General features: G+C 41.5%; 1 protein-coding gene across 6 annotated transcripts in view; it reads right to left on the reverse strand.

Moving 5' to 3' along the window:
- sytl5 (synaptotagmin-like 5) overlaps positions 1–25,353 on the reverse strand; it is a 42,397-nt gene that overhangs the window by 12,420 nt on the left and 4,624 nt on the right. For 3 of the 6 annotated variants that reach the window (XM_034573578.1, XM_034573583.1, XM_034573579.1), the window contains exons 2-9: positions 8,155–8,513; positions 7,855–8,070; positions 6,696–6,808; positions 5,561–5,678; positions 3,841–3,978; positions 2,740–2,848; positions 2,495–2,624; positions 354–460 (exon numbers count right to left, since the gene is read on the reverse strand). In XM_034573578.1, the coding sequence (XP_034429469.1) occupies positions 354–460; positions 2,495–2,624; positions 2,740–2,848; positions 3,841–3,978; positions 5,561–5,678; positions 6,696–6,808; positions 7,855–8,070; positions 8,155–8,273 (1,050 nt within the window). In that variant the 5' untranslated portion in view covers positions 8,274–8,513. The remainder of the gene's footprint in view (positions 1–353; positions 461–2,494; positions 2,625–2,739; positions 2,849–3,840; positions 3,979–5,560; positions 5,679–6,695; positions 6,809–7,854; positions 8,071–8,154; positions 8,514–25,353) is intronic. The other 3 variants (XM_034573584.1, XM_034573582.1, XM_034573580.1) reach the window with 2 other exon arrangements.

Consider the following 25,353-nt stretch of genomic DNA (forward strand, 5'->3'; position numbering starts at 1 on the left):
AAATGAAAACTCAGTAAACACAAAGACAAAGCAGCCACGTACAGGCCGCCACATCCTCCACCTGTTTTCAGCCTACAGCCGTTTAGATGCTCCTCATGCTCTTTGAAGTGAGCTCTGAAGTGAAATTAACATTCAGCCCCACATCTCTGACGCATCACGTTCAGCCACAGATCCTGAGCTGGATATGGAGAACCAGTATTTATGGATTTTTAAAAAGGGGCACGGACTGTAATATCTGAGTGTCTCTGTAAATTTCACACTCGAAAGCTCCGGCTGTGACGAGAATCTGCGGCGACACCGCTGCAGGAATATGGGGGACACAGTAGGAACACAGGAAGAAGACATATACTGACGCTGCCTACTTTTTCGTTGAGCCCGGGGACCGAGTGGCTTCTGAGGCTGAGGGCTTCGTCACTGCTGGAACCGGGAACTGATAGGTCCATCTCTGAGCGACTGTGATCTGGGAGAGAGGAGAGGGAAACGGGGGGGGGGCAGAGGAGGAGGAATGAGGGAGAGAAAATGTTGTTTCAAAGATGGTGTTTGAAGGGAATGAGGGACTGGGAGGAAAAACACTGAGAAACAGAAGCAGACAGTGAAAGAGGGAGGAAACTAATGATCATGACCGTGGTTCTGCTTGGATAAAGATCACGACTGTGAATAAAATTCTTGCAAAAATAATAATGGCAATAAACTTCATTTATTTTGCACTTCACGTACAAGAAATAAAGCTCAACTTGTTTGATTTAGACTTCGTCAGCGACATCAAAACAACATCTGAACCAGGCTTGTTTTAAATCAGTCGTTTCCCATCCTGTTTTCATTATGCAACCATTTTTTGAATGTGTGCGAGTCAAAATTTAATGTGGTCGCGTTCGTGCAAGTGCATCACCATCATTAGGCTGTTTTGGTGCGAGTACTGCATTAGCCATTGTGGTTGACAGTCGCACTTTTTCTTCTTCATGAGCTCAGTCATTTCTTTTTAATGTGGAGAGAGAGGCGGAGGCTGATGAAGAGGGAGGGTTGACGAGACTTTCAGCCACAATATCTATTTGTTGTACAAGAGGAGTGCTAAGCTCTGTGTGTGTGTGTGTGTGTGTGTGTGTGTGTGTGTGTGTGTGTGTGTGTGTGTGTGTGTGTGTGTGTGTGTGTGTGTGTGTGTGTGTGTGTGTGTGTTGAAAAAACTCCAGTTCAACACAGTTAAAGCCTGAAACCTTGAAGATGCCTGACAACAAAACCCAAAACCTGCAGGCAGGAGTGTTTCTCCCCACTATCTAACCTTGTTAGGGGGTTTCTGATCATTTCATTACAGTCTCCTGTACATAGCAAATCATAGACTTTAATGGGGTTATCACAAAGCTACTGTGGACTAACGTAATCAGCCGTTGTCTGGGGCCCCTGCTGAGCTCGGTCCTGCAGGGACTGATACAACAATTGAGTAATTCATGGTGTTTTCAGGAACTTGTAGTTAGCTGCAGAATGCATGCTGAGCGCAGTTTTCAGATAAACATGAAGTTTGTTTGTTGGTTGGTTTGTTTGATCGTAAGCATCATTACACAAAAAACTGCTACACGGATTTTCAGGAAACTTGGTGGAAGGATGTGGTATGGGACGAAGCATGTGCGGATCTGGATCAGGGGTTGGCTCCAGGAATTATTAACTTTCTCTGGCATTGTGAGATATAGCATTTTGTTGACATTTTCAATGATTTCCTAGGGAATCATTTATGGATCTGGATGAAAAAAGTCAGGAATATTTAGGGGACTGATTTCTATGCGCGTGTGAATTTTGCTGCAGCTTGATTGAATAGAAGGGGACTGTTAGGCCTTTGCAGAGGTATGTGCTCTTGTGAGTGCTATTCCAGTTTCAAAAGGACTTTAAAGGAAGAAACCATATAGTAAGGGACATGCTTAAAAGTAAAATTCTGGACACTAAAATGAAATATATAAAAATATGATATATATATATATATATATATATATATAAACAAAAGTACTAGGTTTTTATACACTGTTGAAGATATGGTTTTGACACATCTGTGGGTGAAAGTGGAGATACTAAGCGGAGCCACTTTAAACTCTTCACACACTTGTTAGCAGCTGTTACGCGCAGAGATAAAGAGTTTGACACAGACAGAAAGTGAAGATGATTATGCTTTAAAAGGAGAGCGCTCCACACATAAAGAAGAGCAGCAGCGAGTGACGGGGAGCGAAAGTCAATAGTGTCATTTCTGCAAACGTACCATCTGGAGTAGGGAATAATTTCGACCTATAAAAGATACTTAGCAGTCTGTGCCGCAGCCCTGATTAGCCTGTCTAACGTCCCTTCTGATGTGATACTGCTTCCTCTGACACATTTTCAAACTGTGACTCTGACATGGAAATGTTTGTGTGTGAGCTGTGAAGCTGTGAGACAACAGCAGGAGGCAAGTTGCTTTAATGTGTAGGGGAAAAAAAGAAGAAGAAGAAACAGGAGGAGTGGGATCTGATGGAGTTACCTGAGGAGACTGAGGCCCTGGACACAGAAATAGTCGGGGTGCCAGAGTTCGTCCTGTGATGGCCGACACCTCTCTTCTCGGGCGCACTGTCGCTGGAGTGTAAACTGGCAACGCTCTCCGCTCCGTCAGGCTGTTTGCAAACATAAACACAAACACAAACACACACGTCATTAACACCAAAACTGTCAAAAGAACATTTAAATCTGGAATGTGTGTGTTTCTATGTGTGTGTATGATTTGCTGACCCTGACCCTCCGGTTGTCGCTGGCAGAGGACAATCTGTCCGGAGTTTGGGATCGCATGTTGTTAAGGACTGTGGGCATCCCTGAGGACTCCACGGCAACAACCCCGCCCCTGAAAACCAGAAAGATATGAGTTCAACGACATCAACAAGTATTGAGCACCTGTCAAAGAACATTTTGCATGAAATCGGTCTGATTATTCCAGAAATCTCCAGTTCAGGGTTCTGTGCACTGAGTCGAGCTTCACTGAGCAGATGAACAGCTCTTTGTGCAGCAGTGGTGGTGCAGCTTCAGACTCAAGCAGGCTCAATAACTGCAGGTCACTTCAGCAGATTCAGAAAGTAAACGGCACCCAGCATCACCACAGGCCAAACAAACAGCCCAGGCCAAACAGGCAGGTTCACAACGGGCACTTAGTCAACGTCCAACACTTGAAAGTCTGAGGTTGTTTGGATGCAGTAATTGGATTTATTTAAATATCACTTTAGCAGACGCTTCAATGTGACTGAACTTTCAAAACCATTTACTTGAATGTATTTTACTTTTTCAGCCATCGAAAACATCTGCTCCATTCACATGAGGTTTTACACTGTAGTTTTTATGCTGAAGAGACTGAGGCTGCACCAACACTGGCAGGATGAGCTCTGAGAACATCTGCTGTTGTCTCTGCTAAACAGGGATCTACATCGACTGTTTCCACATCTGTGTTAATCTTCTAATGAGCTGTAATATGTGTCCACGTGAGAAGACACTTTTTATTGCTTTCTTATACTTCATTATATTAATTGTATTTATTATTAAAGCACTGTGTCACTGTGTTGTGGCTATGGAATGACATTTTAAAATGGTCAACACTTTTATAAGTGTTTATAAATATAAATGTTGATTGACACCTTGCTTTTAATTAATTTTATCTTTCTTTTAATACCTTTTGCTAGTTTTATGTTTTCATCCTGAGTCTTTGTATGCTTGCTAACGTGTTCTTATTGATCTATCTTATTTCATGTCTTTGATTTTATTGTAAAGCACTTTGAGCTGCATTTTATGTATGAGAGATGCTGTATAAATACAATTTATCATTATACAGTGTAAGTATATTATTACCTGTTTGAACGTGGACTCGGAGCAGAGCGAACACTTCGCAAACTCTGAGCGTCTCCGTCCGAACCAGATCTGACGCTGGCACTGTCGACTCCGTTGTGTGGCTTCAAGGTAAGTCGGTTGCCTTTTTTATTCATCCTTCTGCAAGCACACACACACAAACAAACACACACAAACACACACACACATACACGGAGCCAGTTATCTACTGTATATTAGAGATACAAGGTCATGTCCATTACTGCAGAGTCATTACACTGTGTCTGTCTGTTCTCTCTGCTTTATCGGGATCATCTTGGTCACTTAACTCTACAGTTTGCATCCTGCAGAGACGTACAGCCCTGGTACATGAATATTTTTATTCAATTATTTCCACTAAATAGGTTACTTTCTGTCCCGTCCTGAAGTCTGCTGATTATGTGATCTGCGATGATCCAGATTTTGCAGATCTAGAATTTGTACCCACGTTAGCTGAATGGCTGTTTACATGACGGTGATGATCTGTTGGTTGATCCACCAATTTGGTCCACACTGAAAAATCCCATCTGTTATTGGATAGATTGCCAAAAGATTGTGTACAGATGCTCATGCTCCCCAGAGAATGAATCCCTCATATTTCAGTGATCCATTGACTTTTCCTCTATCAACACCATTAGGGGCCAGTCAAAGTTCACCAAAGTTGAAAGCACTGCTGTGATTTGCTTCGCCACAGGAAGGAAATGTTTTATTTGCCTCCTCGCTCAGATTGGATGGGAAGGCTCGCAAATAATACTTTACTTACTACTATTTGCATTAATGAAATGTTTCAACCCTACAGGAAGTCATGACAGCTCCCCAAAAGTGAAGCCAAAGTCTGGCGATTGGCGATTTTTATATAATTTGCATATAATTCGTGTTGCACTGAATCTGTGAATATTTGAAAAAGTATGATATGTGCAGGTAAAGAAAAACTGAGACCAAAAACTTTTCTGTCTGTTCTTCTTTCACTACCTGAACAACATATACACCCCCTGATTGTCTATCACCACTGCATCTGAGGCTGAAACACATATATATTCAATTCTGCATATGAATACATATATTGATATGGAGATTTTTCTTTGCTACCACAATTTCCAATATCAAAGCAAGTAAGATGTATATTTGATAAAACTATTAATATTGCTGTAGTATTTATTATTTGTTTTGAAGTAAATTGTTTGAATTATTACTTTTTAATCAATGGATGATTTGATGTATTAGAGAGAACTCAGCTGGCACCGCTCTGATGAAATAGTTATTGTTCCTTGAGATTTTGAAGTCAAGGCAGCAAATTGAGTAAATTTCTTTTTAACAGAATGGCTTTAACATGTATTGTTAATCAGATCTATTCTGCTTTTTGTCTGTGCAGCGTCTCTTTGACTGAGGCACTGTGAGAGCAGACAAGATGTGGTGATGTTAGCCTGCACAATCCAATTATTGTCGTGTTGCTTTTCTAAATGTATTTTAAACTGCATTCAGAGCCTCAGAAATCACTTGAGCATCCATTTGATCTTATCTAAAGCCTTTGTGCTGAAGTGAGCCTTCAACACCCTGCAAATTTCTTCAGATCTTATCTGGTGCTCTCTCTTCTGTCACGCTTCTTTTGTGTTTTCATGCTGTGGAATAAGTCACTGAGTAAACCCTATTAAATTCAAATTTGTATGAATATAAACTCAGCTGTCAGTCTTTGTTCACATCTTACTCTTTCCTCCTGACACCGTCCATAGCGCTGCGTATCGCACTCCTCTTGGATCTTGGCGTGGCGGATCGCTCGGCCTCGAAAGGGGCCAGTACGTTCTCTGGAGGCTTTTCATCTTTAACTTGTGATCAAAACCAGCAATAAAGCATTAATACAATCAACACATATCCGACAACTTCACGTACTGCACTCACCAAGCACTTTATCAGGAACGCCTGCACCTCTGCATACTTATAATTACTTTCCAATCATGCATGTACCGGCCAGGAGCTTTGGTTATTGTTATGTGACATCTTGCTTTTAAATTGTTGATCTCTTTTCACACACAGTTTACTCAGAATGTTGTGAACGACAGAAAAATGGATGGAAACAAGAGGAGATGCAGATTGGAGGTGAAAGAACTGGGCTACAGATAACAACTCTTTTTTTAAGAAAGTACAACTTGTGAATCCTTGAGGCAGATTGACCACAGCAGCAGAAACCCACGTGAGGTTATACTCTTGTCAGTCATGAGCAGAAACCTGAGGCTGCAGTGGACACAGGTTCACCAACGCTGGACAGAAAAAGAATGGAAAAATGGGGGCGGCTGAGGCTCAGGAGGTAGAGAGGGATCTTTGACAATCCCTCCAGTCTGCTTTCTGGAGTCTCCTTGGGCATATGAGACTTGTACAGTGAAGCGCTTTGAGTGGTTAATAAGACTGGAAAAGTGCTATACAAGTACAGCACATTTACATTTTACCATTAACCACAGCCTGGTCTGATTTCTAATGAGACTGCAAATGACAGGGTCTGAATTTGACGACAACAGCAGGAATCCATGGACCAAACCTGCCTTGTCAACAGTCCAGGCTGCTGCTGGTGGTCTAATGGTGTGAGGAATGCTTTTCTTGACACATTTGGGGCCCGTTCATACCGATCAATCTTTGTCTGAATGCCACAGCCGACAGATCTGCAGAGATTTTATGATGCAATCATGTCAACATGGAGCAGAATCTTAAAGAAATGTTGGTGGAATCCATCCCACGAAGAATCAAGGCTGTTTTCGAAGCCATCAGAGGCGCTTGGTGTTCCTAATAAAGTGCTCATTATTGATCATTTACAGTTTTCTCGATCTGAGTATGTGAGTGGTCGGACTCACTGATGGGGCTGCTCAGGATCGTCTGTTTGATCACGTCGGTGCTCAGCGCTACCTGCTCAAAGCGCTTGGACCGTTCCTCCAGGAACCACTCGCCTGTCACCACCTTCAGCTCCCTGCAAACACACACAAAACTGACTGAGAATTCAACTCCTCAAAACACCAGGTCACACTGTTAGATATTATCCTCAGTTATTTATTGGTGTAATCAGACAAAACCCACTGAGAACAGACATAGAACCCTGATGTTTACCAGTAATATTTTAGTTGGTGCTGAATAATTCCCACTGTAGCAGAGCTGGAAATGTCTCACAGTCAGAAGTCCTGCCATACATTTTTCCATCATGATGTTGTTAATCTTGAATTTTTATGGAAAATATTTTAGAGGGATGATGATTAAACTTTAAAATCCTTATGAAAGGGTTAGGGTTAGGGTTGTGATAAAAGTAAAAGTGGAAGCTTTGATGACAGTGCTAAACTTTAAACTAAACTTTTTAAATAATCTTTCATCCTACAAAAATGAGGTTGACATTTTCACCCACTAGAATTTCACATGTTTTTATTATGGAAGAATCTCTAAATCGCAGTATTAAACACCGTTTTAATAATACTGTAAGATTGGTGGTAGTTGCCATAGTAACATAACACGCCTGTAAACGGAGCTCAAAGGGTGGCAGAGTCAAACTTAAAGTGAAACAGCAGAGTAGCCGCTCAACACTTGAGCGCCTCATTAGCAGAAATAACTGTCAGAGAAGTTAACAAAGTCAACACAAAACAACAAATAGCAAATATTTCAGCTGAAGTAGATGTGATGCATGACGTCATTTGAGAGTCTTTTTTTAGATCTTTTAAAACTAAGAAAATAACTAACAAGTATAACTAATTACACTCGTATGTGGATCGCATAAATAAAATCACTATAAAATGCAGCAGTGAACCAATGGTATAAATAAATGATAAATAGCTCTCAAGTGTCTTTAGGGGGTTAAGGTGGATTTTTCCTTTATGCCTTGGAGAAGATCCCAGCAGCGAGTCACCTGAGGCTGTCAGTGACAAACAGAGCCAGATGTGGTGTCATTTACCATCTAATCCAAACCATCTGGACTCCATTCGTCTTCCAAACACTAGACATCGATTTGGTCCCTGCAGGCATCGCACTTACGTGATCTTGGCACACACGTTACACCTCCACTGGTGTTCCTTATGGATCGTAACCCGACAGTTGTTGCACACCCGCAGCTGACACTCCTTGCACAGATCCCCACGGTCGAAAATCAGGCCCAGCGACTTCAGGCAGCGAGCGCACTGTCGCTCCCCCAGATCCTGGGGCCGACGGGTTCCCTTTCGTTTGATCTCCAGCAGCTCATTCTTCAGCTTCCTGCAAAAGGAAAGAGGAGGACATCAGGAGAGATGTTAAGAAAAGTCAGAGTGAGGTGAAAATGTGTTGAACTGGAGGCCTCACCGTATCCTCTTCTCCTCTCGTTTCCTCAGTTTCTCGTCTTTCTGCAGCACCTTCAGGATCATGTCTCTTTCATGTTCCAGCAGAAAGGAGAGGTTCAGATCCTTCTCAGCCTGCTCCATTGATCCCTCAGTTAGACGCAGGCAGTCACAACAGCCAGCAGCGATGTTACATGAAGGGAGTCAGAAAGAACTACATCCTGATACAAAGGGCTCCACGTTCGGTTCTGCTAACGGTCGGGTTGTTCTTGTTCTTTGAGTGCCGGCATAGCCTGAACTTCCCAGCGCCGCACTAGTCTTTCCTCCTCTTCCAATCTTCTGATTCTTAGGGAAATCTGACGAGAGACGACCACTTACAGGAAGCTTAGAGGAGACAAAAGAAACAAGGAGAGGCCAGTGAATTACATCTGAGGTTAATAATTTAGTAGAAACTGTAAATGGATCAGAGGCAGTTAATAATTTGTAAATTAAGAGTTCCAAGAACACAGCGAGGGTGTTTCAGCAGGTTAGTTACAGAGTCATAACACAGACTGTAAATATAGACGGACGACATTACTGCTCCACAAAAGTGAAGCCAAAGCGTCTCTATCGACCCCGGGTGGCTGGCTGCAGAATAAGTCATAAACGCTGCCTCCTCCATTTTAGTGGAGAGGACATAGATCAAACTAAAAAGTCAAAGAACTTGGCATGTCAAAAAAAAAAATCTCAAAGTTTAACGCTAATATTTCGGAGAAGTTTGGTCGATGGGACCTCCATAACTCGGCTCCGCACACTGATCAACATCCTAATTTCATCAAAAGCACAAGCATCTGTATCCTGGATATTTTGGCTTCATTTTTTAACAATGGGAGGACTGGGCAAGATGGCAGTGTTGGTATCCAGGATACTTCAGCTTTCAGGAAATGAGACATCATCCATCTAATTTAAATACAGTCTACGAGTGCATCAAAAACCCCCACAGTGTCTGGAGAACATTGGACAAACAGAACTGTCATAATGAACAAACCATGATTTGTTTACATTCACTAAGTAGACCAGTCACAACAATCAGCAGGGGATGAAGTGGTTGTTTAAGGCTGGCAGCTCCCTCTGTTTCCCCTCACTTCCCTGTTGTTTCCCTTCTGTCCGTGGATCACTGCAATTGGAGTAAAACGGAATTATGGCCGGAAATTCTACTCACAACCCCAGAGAAGCAGGTCGACTAAGAAACCGAACCCAGTGACGTGGCCTGTCAGCCTGTCTACTGATCTCCTCAAACACAAACAAACAGCGTCCCACATGCTTCAGGCGTCACTATTAGAGCAAAGGGACTGACGTCTCTGTGTCACAATCAGATATAAAATACATTCAAAATATAGGCAAACAAGCCATTTATGAGTAACTTTAACAGGGAAAAAGATTTGTTCGAATATGGGAGGTCCAGTAAAAGTCCAGGTTAATGTGCTTGCATGAATTAGAGAAAGATGATTTTTTTCCAACGTACAAGGAAAAAGACAAGTAATTGGAAGACATTTGACGGATCCACAGCATCTTAACAACCTTCCAATTAGGCTCCGAGCCTGACATTCACATCCACATTTCTCAGCTTCCATTAGCGAAGCTCCGTCCGATATACACAGCAAGACATGTACTAATTATGTGCACACCTGCATGCCAACGCTATACAGCTACGTTACATTCATTTGGCGGATGCCTCTGTATGGAGAGACTTATTAAGCAAGCGTCTGCAGGGATCACAAAGTCGGCCCATCAGTCGGGTCAGACTGAAATACCTCATCAGCCGTTGAGATACGCTGTGAAATGGTGCAGATAGGACGAAGCCTTTAAACTTTGGTGATCGTCAAAGGTTGATTTTGTGGTTTTGGGGGAAATGTCTCAACAATTATTGTGTGGATTGTAGACTCTTGTTTCCTCCCAACTATTAGCAGAGTTTTTGTAGTTAACTATCTTGACATATGTTTTGACACTATGACATATGGACGGGAGGAGCCAGACATCGAAGCGACAACCCTTCGGATCATGGCTCTAAGAGCTGATGATGATAAACGATGCAGGGTAAAGCAATGGAAATGTCACTCCCACCAGTGCTGTGGAAATGCCAAGTGGCCCTGATTTCTGCGAGACATTGAGATAAATGATGTGCTTTGAATGCCACACACACACACGAGCACATTTGCGTAACCAAAACCTTAACCATGACCAATCCATGCATAAACCTAACCTTAACCTAACCTGGTTAATTATGATTCACGTCTTTCCCCTAACCTTAACCAGGACCTCAGAAATAATGCTTTGCTTCATTAGCATGAGCTGTGGTCCACATGAGGTCTACTGGTCCTGATGGGGTCGGTGTTCGTGCTGGAAAAGTAGTCCCACAGAGGAACAAAAACAAGGAGTACACACACACACATAGCGAAAAAGAGACAGGATTCTCTATCACTGCAGCAGTTGAACAAGTTAACTGCTGTGAATAACCTGATTTGCACAAAAATAAGCTTTCCATGCTGTCAATAAACCATGAAGATCACAAACTAATACAGGGTTATATGAGGAACTGAGGAGAGAGACAAAAAAATGAAGTTGGGAAATAAAAGTAGAATGAAGTGGAGGGATCTGCATAAGCCCACACCAGCCCCCTTCAGTCCTTCTTCATTACCGTCTCTTTCATCCTGGTCCTCTCTCCTCTCCCTCTCTTCCCTCCACTTTACATGAATTAGCACTAATGAACCGGCAGACATCATCCCAGCTTCATTTGCAGCCAGAGGCACATCATGACATCGACGATTATAGCATTTTAAACTGAACTGCAGCTGCATTGTGGCCAATGAGGAGATTTTCCTTCTGCGAGGTAGGGAATTGATAGAGGAAATAACGAACACGCACAAATACAGTACCTTCGCATTTAATATTCACAACCACTTAACACAGTGATCGGCCGACTGTGTGGAGATGAGAATTCAGGCTGAGTTTGAAATTCTCTTTCTAGTGCTTTTTTACCTCCGCCAAAGAAGAATGGTTTTCACCCGTTAGTTTGATTGTCAGCAGGATTGCGCAAAAACTACAGGAGGGATAGCCATGAATCTTTGTGCATCTTGATGGAAGAAAAATCTGGCATATTTACAGGATGGATTTCTATCAGTTGCTGCAATTTGGTGCAGCTTGAATGAATTTAAGGGGACTGTTGGGACTGGAGTTTTCATTCTTCACTCAACTATTGATAACGAGTGCAACAATGTCTTCCAGGAGAGAGTGTTGGGAAATATCCACAATTCATATCTCAATGTCAACAATATCATGTCTCCTCCCTCTCAGTAAACTAGACTTTAAACTGGTGATGCCACTGACACTGATATCACTTCAATATATATCCAATATGCAAGTATCGTAACAAAGGGCCAATCTATGGGCTCAGTCCACTTAATGAAATTCGACATTATTCTTTTGTTTACGTCTATGGGTGCATGCTATGTTGTAAATCAGCTGCACACTGGTAAACGTGTTTTTTTCTAAGAGGAGAGCTAACATAATGTGGAGGGAGCTTAAAACAAATAGAGGTATGACAACTTCTTCACAAGTTCTTCACATGGACATAAAGATGTACGACGCGCCTCCACCTCCTCTTATTGAACAAAATTGAAGCCAAAAGACCCTGGAGGTGGATGCCGCCATCTTGCGTTTCTGACGTAATTTGTTTCTCGCTTATGCGCCACTAATCATGACTCAGTCTCAGCTGTCAATCAAGACATTTCACCCCAATTTGTATAGCAATAAGTGATTCAAACCAAACTTACTGGAATAATTTACAATTTAACAAACATCAGTGAGATGAGAACTACACGCAATGAAAGCAAGCATCTTTGAGAAAAATGTATTTGACGTCTACTTCGACTTTTCTATTTTCTACTAATCTATTATTGTGAGTCAGCAATACACTGGTAGACCCATATGTAACTAAAGGAAGCTAAAAATAAGGGTCAGCAGTTTGGAGATATGCTAACAGATTTCACGGCTACTTGCAGAATATGGACATGCAATGTTTAATGGGTGGCAGCAGCATTTCAAGTTATAACACAACTAACTTAAGCACTTGTATCAGATCGATAATCAGTGTTACTCAATACCCAAAGTCCAGGTATCAGGACTAAGAGAAAGTGCTTCCCTACTTCAACATTAGGGAAACACACCACTGCACAGACTGAAATAAGAAAAACAGAATATGCAGACTTAAATTAATGAAATCTAAGCCATCACAACCTCAGAAAAGAGATTGTAACAGCACATGAATTTCCTGGCAGCTGAGAAACTGCGCCACATGATCTTCCTGATGTACTGGACACACATGACTAACACTTGGTCAACAACATCAGTGAAGCAAAGCTAACATTTATCTGAGCTTCTGTCATATTACAGCTGTGAGAGCAGAGTTTGAATTGTGTGCTGCAGTAGGCGTGGTGTCTGACGCAGTCCTCCCTGAGCACACACAGCGCACATTCCCGCTGCCGCGCTCTCTGCCCTGAGCAAACACCAGCGAGGAGACTGTAAAACTGCTGAGCAGGAAATGCCCCTGAAAGTACAACACAGCTCAGAGGGAAGCACGGTGACTCACGGCACTCTCCACACAGTGTGAGAGGAAAGTTTGCATCTTTCTCCACTACTCATACGATCACGTTGTTCAAAGACATACTGGATCATTTGTCACAACCTGGAACATCTGACACCACAGGTGTTTTGTAACCGTTGCATTTTACCACCAGTCAGTGTGGTGCTCACAGACAGCACAGCCAATCTGACAATTACAGATCACAGGTGAGCTGCCACAATTGGCATAAAAGCAAAGTAACTGTGGATGAGAAACATAAAATACAGTCATTACTAAACATTCAGCGTTCGCACAAATGAGCAGATAACCTATGAAGTCAGAAACCAGGGCCACACGTAGCCTCCAGCAGCGTCTGTCCTTCACTACTTTAGTATGAGGTTTAATACCGGACTGTTCTTCCAGAAGAACCATATACGGTGTCAGGTGACTCATTTTATTTTATAACCCTCTGTCACTGACATTACAAAGGGTCCACGTTTGTGCTTTTCACACCGGGTTATGTTCGGCTTTGGATGGGTGCACTCTGTGAATAGCTGCCCTGTCAGACTTATAGGATAATTCTGTTCATAATTTACATTTTTATTATCCTTTTTTTATTGCCATTGTCTGTGCAACCAAAGCCTGATATGGTTATTTCTCTCTAGTGCTGTCTACAAACCATTAAAAAAAAATAATAATAAAATAGCCACATGTGCCGCAGAAAATAGTTCCTGAAAAATTTGCTATTTACTCTTGTTTGAGTAACGTTTGATAAAAATGGCCTGAGGTTAATGTGGAAACTAAAGACACTTATTTCAGGCAGAATCAGAGCTTCTTGATGTGGTTGAAATATCCAAAATATTAATTTGGGTACCGTCAAATGTCAAAATACAATGATTTGTAAAGTATTCAGACCCTTTTACCCATTTTATTGTGTTGTACATTTAATTGTAAATTGATAACATGGAAAAAAACGTGCCCAGCAATCCATACTCGATAACCTATAATGACGCAGTGAAAGCATGTTTTAGAAACAGTTAATTATCGTTAAACTAAATGATCGTTTAGAAAGGCACACATGCATGTCTTCTATAGGGACCGACACTTCACTGCATATCAGCACGTCAGCATGTCAGTCCAAGGAATTCCATGTAGACCTCAGCGATAAAATTGTTATGAGGCATTGATCAGGGCAAGGGCATGAAACCATTTCTAAAGCTTGGAGTGTTCCTCGGAGAACAGTAGCATCAATAATAATAATTGTGAGATGGAGGACGTTTGCAGCCGGGGGAGTGATGAGCTTGGTTCAGGGAGGTGACCGAGAACCAAACGTCACTAACGGAGCTTCAGAAATGGGAAAACCTGCCCGAAGGACACCCATCTCATCTGCACTCCTTCAACCAGGCCTTTATAGCAGACATGTCCTATTAGATTGTCAAATATGGGCAAAAAAGAATTTGGCTGTTTTTCATTTTGTTATATAATCCTGTACTTTTCTTTCTGTCATGTCAAAATGTCTGCTGTGAAAAAGGCCTGTGGTAGACCAGCGACACAGATTCCATTTTGTGTTAAAAGGCGTATGATTTTAAAGTACTCTCAGTGAAGAAAATGATTCACCACTTAGAGGAGGCAGAAATGAACTCTTTGAGCAGAACTCAGCAGCTTCAGGTTATAGTGGTGCAGCTCAGCATCAGGGACAAAGACACTGGTCAGAATTGAGGTAAGAATGAATGCAGCAAAATACAGAGTGGTCCTTGAAGAAAACCTGCTCCAGAGTGAGATTGGGTTCACCTTTCAGCACGACAACAACCTGAAGCATGACGCCAAGGAAACACTGGAGTGGCTTTGAGACAAGTCTCTTACTGTCCTTGAGTGGCCCAGCCAAAGCCCAGACTCTAACACCACAGATCAAGATCTGAGGAGAGACCTGAGCAGGGCAGCTCAGACGCGTCACATCAATGTGACGAAGCTTGAGAGGATTTGCTGAAGGGAAATTGGGATAAACTGCGCAAATCCATGTGCTAAGCTTGTTACCCAAGACGACTTAAAGCTGTGATTCCTACCAAGGGGCTTCAACAAAGTAGGCTACTGAATACTTTCTGTAAATGAGAGATTTCCATTTTTTTAAATAAATGTACTTTCACTTTATCATCATTCTTTATTTACTCTGCCTTTTGTTTCTCTGCTTCCAAACCGACACAAATAAAAACTGCTAAAAAAAAATGGACAAACAATTAGCAGACAATCGGTGACACTTTTCAGCGGCTGTTTCCAAGTTCAAGACCGGACTTTATACCTTGATCAAATTTATATATATCTATAAATCTATATAGTCGCCATTTTGTACTGCTGTCCGAATGTTTGCCTATATAGTGGATGCATTGTTTCCCACAATGCATCGTGACAAGTAGTTTACAATCGATGGTCACTAATTGAGCAATATATACCATCATGCATTGCGCTTGGGGCATCGACAGGAAGAAAAATGGGAGAGAGACGAGAGGAGAAAGGGCAGCGTCTTCAGAGAAAGATCAAAACAAGTTGTACAGCATTACCATATAGCATTAGCAAGTAGAAAAGAGTGTAGTAGTTGTAACACCCCTTTGTATATGTAGATAAAACAAAAAAAATGTATATGTTCATCTAGCTAAGAAATGTCCATTTTAAAATACAGCTGGCACAGAATTATTAATTTGGATGGCGGATGACACCTTGATGAAATTGAATTATTTCAATAGGATTGATTTGATATTTGATATTAACAATTACATTGAAATATCGCCCAGCTGTGTAGTTTTTTCACTGACATTCTGTTTTGAGGATCCTACTCTCATTTTGGATCTGTTACAAAACCTTTCTGTGAGACCATCCAAGTGGAGCAAACAAGGTCGAGAGAACGTCGTTTGGTGTGCGGGGTATTTTCTTCCAGAAATGTGGGTCACTCCCGTCTTTTCTTCAAACGAAAAATTCCTCAGCTTAGACTTCAGCTTTTAGCCCTGTCGGTTCAGAGAAGAGCCCCACGGATCTTAAACTCAAGAGATCCCTTTTGCTTTAAAGATCGTACATGAATCATAAAGTACTGTAGCTCCTTTTGCCTCGTATCAGCAGATTCTTCATCCCCAAGGGGGGACGAGGTTTTTCCAGATAATTTCCCCTGGCATTACATTGTTTTGCATGTACACTAGTCCACAATGCTTGGAGAGAGTAGTGAGTCCATATCATTAATAAATCAAAGACATTGCCAGTTGCATGTAACAGACATAGGCATGAGTCGAGGTGGTTTTCTTCAAGATGATAGTTGGCGGAACCTGCAGCCTTTAATGGACTGTGGCTTTACTACCTCGTTGGAATGTACAACCCCTAAATCCTGCGGTTATAATACACAGGATGCTGTACATTCTCCTCTTGAATCATTGATGCGACACAGTCGGCAGCGGACAGTGATGATGAGTGGCAGAGAGCGTCTCTGGTGACCACTAAACAGCAGGTCGCAACACAGGGTCTTATATGGTGCAGACACACACATACATTCAAAAGCATGCTCTAAGTGTAGGAAGCATCAATTATTCATTAATAAAAGTCAATAACGACACTTCACAGCTGCTTACACCACTGCTATGGCACACACCACAAATACAAATGTACTGCACCTCTGACTTATCGGCTACAACAAGTGCCGGTTTTCTGGATGTCGTCAACATCTGAACGTTCGGGAGGTTTGGTTTCTCTGGATGTTGATGTGAGGAGTAAATACAGTTGACAAACTAGTCATTATGGCAACTCCCATTTAGTATGAATGCGGCATATGTATGGATGGTGGGTGGGGATTAAAGACGTAGAGGAGGAGGTCTTGGTGGCTAATGACGCTAAAGTGGTTAAAGAGGTAAATAAATGCAAAGGTGTCGCATCGGCCCAGGTCTGCTGTTCGAGGTAATTAAATGATAAGGCTTTTCTGTATTTTTTCTTGTTGTCCACAAATAACATAAATAGGACAAAACCAACAGTAAAATTCATCTCACTAGTCAATATTGTGTGTGTGGCCAAAGCCTGATACTGTATCTTTGTCCTATTTGGCACATGAGCTCCGCAAATATCCCAAAACTATACAAATATTTGAGTGTTTGTGTAGTTGGCGCACATGTCCCTTGACTGTGAACATGGATGTTGTATAATTTATATAATCTCACTCAATCCCACATAGTTTGTATCGTCCTGTTGCTAAAAAAAAAAGTGGATTAACGCCTGGCCCCCAAAGTAATGCGGCGCTACTTAATCATTTTTGAGTAATGTCACAGTTTTACAGTCATCTAATTAGAAGACAAATGAAATTAGTTATGCGTGACAGGAATGATTGTTGGTTCTGGATTTGTCATGGGAATTGAAATATAAGGATATAACCAGGTTTTACCTTTACAGTCAAATTTAAAAGATAAAGTACTATGTTTCAATGCTAGGAGTATTTTTCCACCCTCAAAGAAACTCTTTCCTATTTCTATCGTCAGTCCCACATGATGTAAAGACAGTGTTTGACTAGGACTCTGTGATGTTCAGACACTCCTAGTTGTATAAACCTCTCCTTGTAGACCTGTGAGTCTTTGACCTTTTATCTGTTTTAGTGGTGAACAAAGAGAGAACCTGTGTCAGTTGGATGGTTCATTTTTATGAATCCTTTTAACTTGGTTAAACCGGCAGTAATTAGTTTCTTTTAGCTCCAAAGGCCAACGCATCCCACGGTGAGGTGGTGTACTTTAAAAGCTTTAATTGTTTTGTATTGCATTTAAATTATATCCTGTGTTTTGGTAAGCCCCCCCAAGGAAAAGAAAAATAGCAAGGTTTAAATAGGCAATGATAGATGTTAGTGGAAGTATTGACCTGACTTGATTTCCTCAGCCAAGGAGGTTATGTTGTCTGTGTGTTGATTGGATGGTTTATCAGCAGGATCGAAGGGATTTCCACAAGATTTGGTGGAGGATAGCACGAAGGAAGAATTTTGTCATGGACCCAGACAAAGGGCTGGATCTGGGAATTTTAATCACTTTCTGTAAGGGCCTGATCAGTGTTTGTTTACCTGGTGCAGATCCAAATAAAAATCCGGATTTAGTGGATTTAAATGTGGTTTCATGAGGGGAGTGTCGGGCCTTTGTGGGGGCAAGTGCCATTCTACTTTAATACTTTGTAAAAAGTTTTCCTTCCCACGCAAAATCACCCTCCAAAATGATTTGCATCGCAGATAAGTCCCTTGAACAACTTAATATGTGCAACTCAAACCAGGCGCTCAATGAGCTAATTCCACCACCAGTGTATTCTCTTTAGATCTAATAATGAATTCTCTATGATAAAAGCAACATGTTCATTACCTCATGTGAGAGAAAGAATCACACAAGGCAGCAGAGCAAACTGGACTATAAATCCAGACAGGTGTTATATGTCCTGATTCATTAATTCAAGGAGAAAATCCAGAGGGAAAAAAAAACTCATAGAGTAAGGACAATTAAATGTACAATTGTGAGTCTACAACAGTGAGTCAACAGACTGAAAGTGCAAAAATAAAGCAGAAAGCAAACACACGATATCTGAGCGCAGTGACAAATGCACATGCTTGTTGTTGTATCTCAAAAACAGCTTCCAGCTTATCTCAATTTAGAGGAAATTAGGCTGATAACATTTATGCAGTTATCTCAGCTGTGCATCTCCCCGCATGTAATCCACTTCCAGAGGTCAGATGTGGTCCTGGGTTCTCAGCAAAGGTGAAATCAATAGGCAGCCATCGTCTCCTCGGACAGCTCAAGATGAGATGTGACGCGCTGGAGAAGTTTGGATTGAGCGAGCAAGCAAAAGGCAACAACTCCTTCAATGATACATGACATGTTTGTCCGAGTGGAAAGTATCTCTGCCTGTGTGTACTTTGTGTTTAAGTGGCGATCTCTGTCTTTCTCTTGACTCTTAGACACACACACTCCTTAGGGCAGATCCGCCCCCCCCCCCCCCCCCCCCCGAGACCTGTCAGACACACTGTCCATGCCACTTCCAATCAAGCGAGGATCTGTCTGCAAACATTCCTCGTCACTGCTCCTCATCCTCCAGACTCTCCCCAAGTCAATAACTCTGCTGAAACACAGCCTGTCGTGGTTTGTCAATCAGAATCCAATTTGAAACCTTAATTACTCGCTTGGCTCAAAGGTAATGAAGCGACATCAGACAGCGATATGAATAACTCACCTACGTCAAGCCTGACACCTCGGATAATGGTGACTAGCATTCTGTCCTCACAAGATTTGGCCTTTTGCTTCTAATCATGGGCCCACAGGGAGCGTGGTGATGTCAGGTTGCAGCTAAAAGAAAGATAGCTTCCACCGGAACAGCAGCCAATGCTTTTGATCTAATCTCTAAATTGGCTGCCAACAAATAATCATGCTCGCACCGGAGATGAGTGTTACCTCAGGGGAGAAGAAGGATGTGGTAAAGACGTCCCGGAATAAACCAGTTCAAATCTCCAAAAGGAAGAATTGTTTATCAGAGTTCTGAATGACCAGAGTGAAACGGCTTCTATCACAGAGAGGCGACCACACATGGTAATCACTCAAAGGGGATAACATCACTCGCTTTCTGATGGTGCCTCTGCAAATGCATTCATGGTGTTGCAGCCGTTCTTACACAAGAGACAGAAGTACTAAGGTGGAGAATAAAAAAAAAAAAAGAGCTTCAAAGAGAAGTTCAAATGTGAGAATGCAAATGTTTGAGTCAGTTGCTGCAGACATTTTCTGGAACTTTTCCTGGCAACTCCCCTCGTAAAATGTCCGTAAAAGTCAGAGCGGGCGTGTTGATGATGTTTCTTACACGCGACGGATTCAAAACTGGAATATAAATATCTCAGGATGAGAAAGAAGAGCCATACATGTAGAAAACACAGAAAGATGTCAACTGGCAAAGACAACAAGATTGGAGAGCTTTTGGTCTCCTGGCTTTGGCCTCCTGTATGCTCTCCTCAGGCGCTTCCCCTCAAGTGAATGTTCCAGAAATGTTCCTGTTGTTGGGAACACATCTGACCAAGACAATCTCCCGCTGCGTTTTTTCATTTTTCATTTTTCACTCCATAGACTCGAGTCAGAGCTCCTCTCCACAATAAGATATGTTTCTACTAGAAGATGTTATGAATACTATTTCCACTGCTATTCCACGACTATTGGATATATATACTATAACTAATGCAGAATATGAGCAGCATCAAAGCTCCGACCTCGTGGCTCGCCACAATGAAACAGCAAGCTCAGGACCAGTGGGAGGCTGGAGTGACAACTGACTGACATTCCCCTCTGGCAGCACGAGCAGATCATGGATGAATTAAATAGAGTGAGAACTGTACGGATGTTAATTTCAACCAACACCGCAGCCAGCTCACAGCCTTAAGAAAAATAAGTACATTTTCACGGCAGGACTTAAATGTTTTGCAGTGTTGGTCGATTTATTTAAGTAAATAATATTTCATCTACTAGTCTCAGGGTTGTTTTCCAGAATACATGCATCGTGATCCTGCCGAACCACGGCCAACATTTGAAGCACTGCCCTTGCAGCCATCGCGCACATGTCACTACCACTGTAACATTACAGCTCTCCGAGGAGCTGCTGTCAGTAATGACCTATCAGGCCTGCACGCCTCCACAGTTTCCTGCGGGGCTCGATGGAGCAGAAAACAGGAAAAATAAACCAACAGAGATAGTGCCTTTAAAAACCTTATCCACAGCCTCCCTGTCAGCTGTCCTCTCTTATTTTCGCAGCAGTCCTCCCTCCACTTTCTTCTCGTCTACTCTAACCTTCACTGGACTCACTCTCCTTATCTGAACGCTGCTTGTTGTCCTCCCAATGATGGGTTGTTTGTGCCATTTCATCCCCTAATTAAGAGGAAACGGCAGCATGGCCTCCAACTGCTGCAAGCAGACCAACTACCGGAAGCACAGAGCCGGAGACTGAGCATGGATGAGTGCTTTGGTTGATTGTGTTGTGCAGCTGGGTGTGACTCATGGAATAAAAGCAGAGGAGATCAGGACTTTAAGGGGAAAAGGAATCAGACAGATAAAACAGGCACTCAGCCTTGACTTCAATGCAGGTTAAATGTTCTGACCTTGAAATCTTTGATTTTCAGTCACGGCACATCTAAGAATGAGGCTCAATGCGACTGAAGCAAAGTTCAAGACTTTCCTCCTCCTCATTTAGCCGATAACGTACAGAGCAATAATTGTGTGATCACAGTTGCAAAGCAGATATTTCCTGAATACTTTCACTTTCATCTGAATGCCTTCTGTGAGGGAAATTACACAAAAACTAAATGTCGTTCCTCCCTTGTTGACACAATGGTGCGCAAACAAAACGTGCTCATGTTAAAAAATAACCTAATATGATGAAATTGAATTACAAAGACAAAGAAAAAGGCCTTAGATCATTTCCTGACCTTCGAAGGCTAAAGCCGGGGAAGCATGACGAAAAACTCTTTGTGCAGTGCAGAGAACAAGAAGACTAATCAGAGCTCAGTCCAACTGAACATCAAACTAATGAAGCTGATATTCAACTTAAATTCAGGTTTGGGGTTTAAATATGAGTCTACAGCCGAGTTCGCAGCTCCGACTTCAGCACAGCAGTGATTCTAGCTGAAAAATTACATCATGCTAACATGATGATGTTTAGCAGGGACACATTTACCACATTCGATCAACTTAGTAATTGTTTTTTAGCGCTAATGCTAAACTAGCACAGTAGCCCATTAGCCACTTTTGTTGTGTTGCAGCACCAAGAGAAATCGGATATGAGAAGATTATAGCAACTCTAAAATCCTGTAGCTGAATTACAGGAGTGTTAACGGAACAAAGTTAGTTGTTGACACTGACATTAATAATCTTTCTACTCGGTTGCTTGTAAATATGGTGTAAACATCATGACATGACACTTACCCCAACCCCACAGCTGGGTCCCTGAGTTGTGTTACTCTGGCCCTGCCTGTGAAGATGTTATCAGGCTATTTTGTCTGGACAAAAGTGGAGAGCCAATCACAACACATCATCTGCACCATCTCTGCAGCCAGGCCGCCAGCATCGTTAAAGAGCATCGAGAGCCTCTTTACTGTAAAGTGTGTCATGTTCAAATTAAGTCGAGGGCAGGAAAACAAAGAGCCTGGCATACAATGTGCTGCATATTATTCATTCATTGTATCCGCAGCCGTTTCATTGATAACATTACAACCGCTTTGCATGAACCTGATGATGCCAGTGAAGGGAAATGATAAATACAGCAATTGTCTTATTGAAATGACACAGACACAACTCAATAATTATCCACCTATTTCTCTCTTTTCTTATGTCTATGTTTCTAGCAAAGAATCCACACGACTCCAAAGCATATTGCACATTAAATTATTCGAGCCGGATGATAAAATTATAACAATTATTGTCGCAATATAATTTTCCTTAGTAGATATAACAAATGTGTGATAAATGTTCAACAGAATTCATTTCCATGTAATGATTGCGTATGATAACTTGCTATTAAGATAATTAACAAGAAAAAAGGTTTTTACTTAATTTTGCTCATGCAAATTCAGATTTTAAAATGATTTTACGTATATTGATTGTTCTGTCGTTGTTAGCATTGTTGATAAGTGTTTATCATGACCATAAAGAATACATTAAAGCCACAATTAAAAATCTACATTAATAAACAAGCAAAACTCAACCTTTAAACTTGAAAGAAATAATGATTTTGATCATTTATCATGATATTTATCGCTATCGACTCATAAGAACATTTAATGTGATCAAATTGACCAGATCAGGTCAACATCCACCCCCCCCTTCCTCACCCTTCGTCTTCCCCATCTGCACCCTGTGTAAATCAGTGTGTTTGTTTCTTGATTATTCTGTGAAGCTGCAGTGAAAACGGTCCAGATTACAAGCCACAATCTGCCGTCCAAGCCGCAGATCAGGCAACGGTCAGTCTTACGATGCAAACTGTGAGACAGCTCGAGTGCCGGCAGTCTGGTTGTAACACAAACACACACGCACAACTACACGCTTATTGGAGATTATCTGAAATCTCTTGCCTTAGCGAAACAAAAATGACCATTTCATTTTTCATTTCTAGCACACCTTCTGCAAAAAAAGGAAAACTGATATTTAAGAAACTCTAAAAGAAATGGTCAAAAGATAAATCTAGGATATTTTCCACTTCTGCTTTTCAGCCTCATGTGTTCAATACTTCTCTGCACGAGCACTTAAAGAACAAGAGATAAGAGGTTTCCAGATTGAGGTTGGATCTTATTAACCCACTTTCAGTTGTGGCCTCTTCTGCTGCTGCGGCTTCTTCTTCACAGAGACGCAGAGAGCTCCCTCTCTTTTCCCCAACATGTCTGAATATTTCATAGCCCTCCCATCCCGTTTAGCCGCCACGTTTCACTGCGCATCATCTTCGCAAGGCACGGCTAATAAGGTGTGCGTGTGTTCAGTGCAGAGTTAGCGTTAATCTGAGTGTCACGTGGAAAGCATGTGTAATTTGATGCCGAGTGGGTGCAAATGGAATGTGATTTATATTTTTGGGGATTAGCCCTTGTGTCATTTTTGTTTTAACACATTAAGGAGACAGATGCACAATGAAATGCAGCGTTTGGAGGACAGATGGGTGTCTGAGCTGACCGACACTGGAGGAGTGACCGATGAATTAACATCTTTCAGCAAAGAGAAAACAGTTTCAGACAGGTGGGCCTTAAAGCCTCCAGCTCTAAAAGCTTTGACTGTATTTATCTACAGAATCAAGTCAAAAAAAAGTATCACTAGCGAGACTCTTTTCCAGACAATGAGGTCACTGGACCTTTGAATGCTGAAATACTGTATATTCAGTTCATCTTTGAGTCCATGTGACAACAGGTCACAATATGACGAAATTCTCTAAAGACAGACTTGACATATTCTATACAAGAGGCCAAAAACATGTTTAGTAAAGCCTACATGACTTTGACCTCTGACCACCCAAATCTAAATCAGTTTATCGGTGAGTCTAAGTGAATATTTGTGCCAAATTTGAACAGATTTTTTCAAGAAGTTCTTAAGATTTGTGAGGTCACCACAACATTGACCTTTGACCTTTGACAACCAAATTCTAATCACTTCATGCATGAGTCCAAGTGAATTTTTGTACCCAATTGTAAGAAATCCTCTCAAGGCGTTCTTGAGATATCGTGTTCACAAGAATGGGACGTAAGGACAGACTGAAAGCTGAAAACATAATGCCTGTTGCCAGTGGCCAGACTTGTTAAGACCAGATGTTCTGCAACAAGTTTGGTGGAGGAGGATTTGACCAACTGGCCAACACAAAGCTTGTACTTATTAATGTAAGTAATCTTTAAAGCATCACTAAACAATTAACAAAATCAGTTATTCCAGGTTAGAAACATTTTATTAGAAAGCGATACCACAACCTTCAGCCGCAGCTCTGACTGCCATGGGCACAGAGTCACATAAAACACAGCAGATGTGTGTACCAACATTCAGCCCAGGACATAGTGACACTCCAGATGGCTCTTACGATCAGGTGCACAATGAAACTTCACTACCCAAGGAAATAAAAAGACCACCTAGAGGTGAGCGAATTAATGCACTCCTCTTGTGATCCAACTCATGTGAAGGGAAAACAGAGAGAGCAAGATATGGTCAAAGAAGTAAAAGACTAAAGCAAAAGAGGCCAATTTGACTTCTATCACATGTGTAGCTTTGAACCAGTACCATGAATACAGATATTTCTTTATGGGTTTTGCTCTCAACAACAAACACGGGTGGCGTTGACAGGAAATCCTGCTGAAACTGATGATTAATACTTATGACGACACTGAGAATTACCCTTTAATCCTCCACCTGTGGGTCTCCACCTATAATGACATCATAAAACCATCTGAGCTTCTACCTTGCCTTGATAAGAGCGATCGCTTTGACCTGATGAAGAACAAAACATCGTCTATTTCCTCAGCAGAAGATAAACAGCTCCAGGCCTCTTTTATTTGCTGTTCACACGTCATGCAACTATTTGTGTTCATGCAGAGAAATAAAGATTAACACAACACTCTCATATGTCTATATACTAAGCATTGCCAACAATTTCCTCCCATGTTTTCAGTCCTCATGCTAATCTAAGCTAAACTAACTAACAGCTGGTTATAGCATCATATTCAGTTGTATCAATCCTCTCGTCTCACTTTACGCAAAAAGCAAATACCCATTTTTCCCAAACTGTCAAATTGTTCCTTTAACTTTGCATTGCCCTTTCATCTCGTTTCAATAATATCAATATATAATCACTTTTTATTATATATATATATATCTTAAAAATATCATTACACAAATTTTTTCAGCATCTTTTGCAAATGTAATTACAACCGTCCAACAGATTTGAGAGATCAATCTGAACTAAAGTGCCACTTTAGCTTTCAAACACATCACAGCCCTGAAGCAAATTATTAAACATACACTACATTGAATTCAGGTTATTTTGTCAAACTGCAATTAATGGTGTTCAGATTTTAAATGAATATTATTTGAGCAAAATGAAATTTGATGGAAGATTCTTTCATCTTGTTTTGAATCACTTTCA

This window comes from Hippoglossus hippoglossus, chromosome 21 (assembly GCF_009819705.1).
Source record: "Hippoglossus hippoglossus isolate fHipHip1 chromosome 21, fHipHip1.pri, whole genome shotgun sequence".
NCBI classification, from domain to species: domain Eukaryota; kingdom Metazoa; phylum Chordata; class Actinopteri; order Pleuronectiformes; family Pleuronectidae; genus Hippoglossus; species Hippoglossus hippoglossus.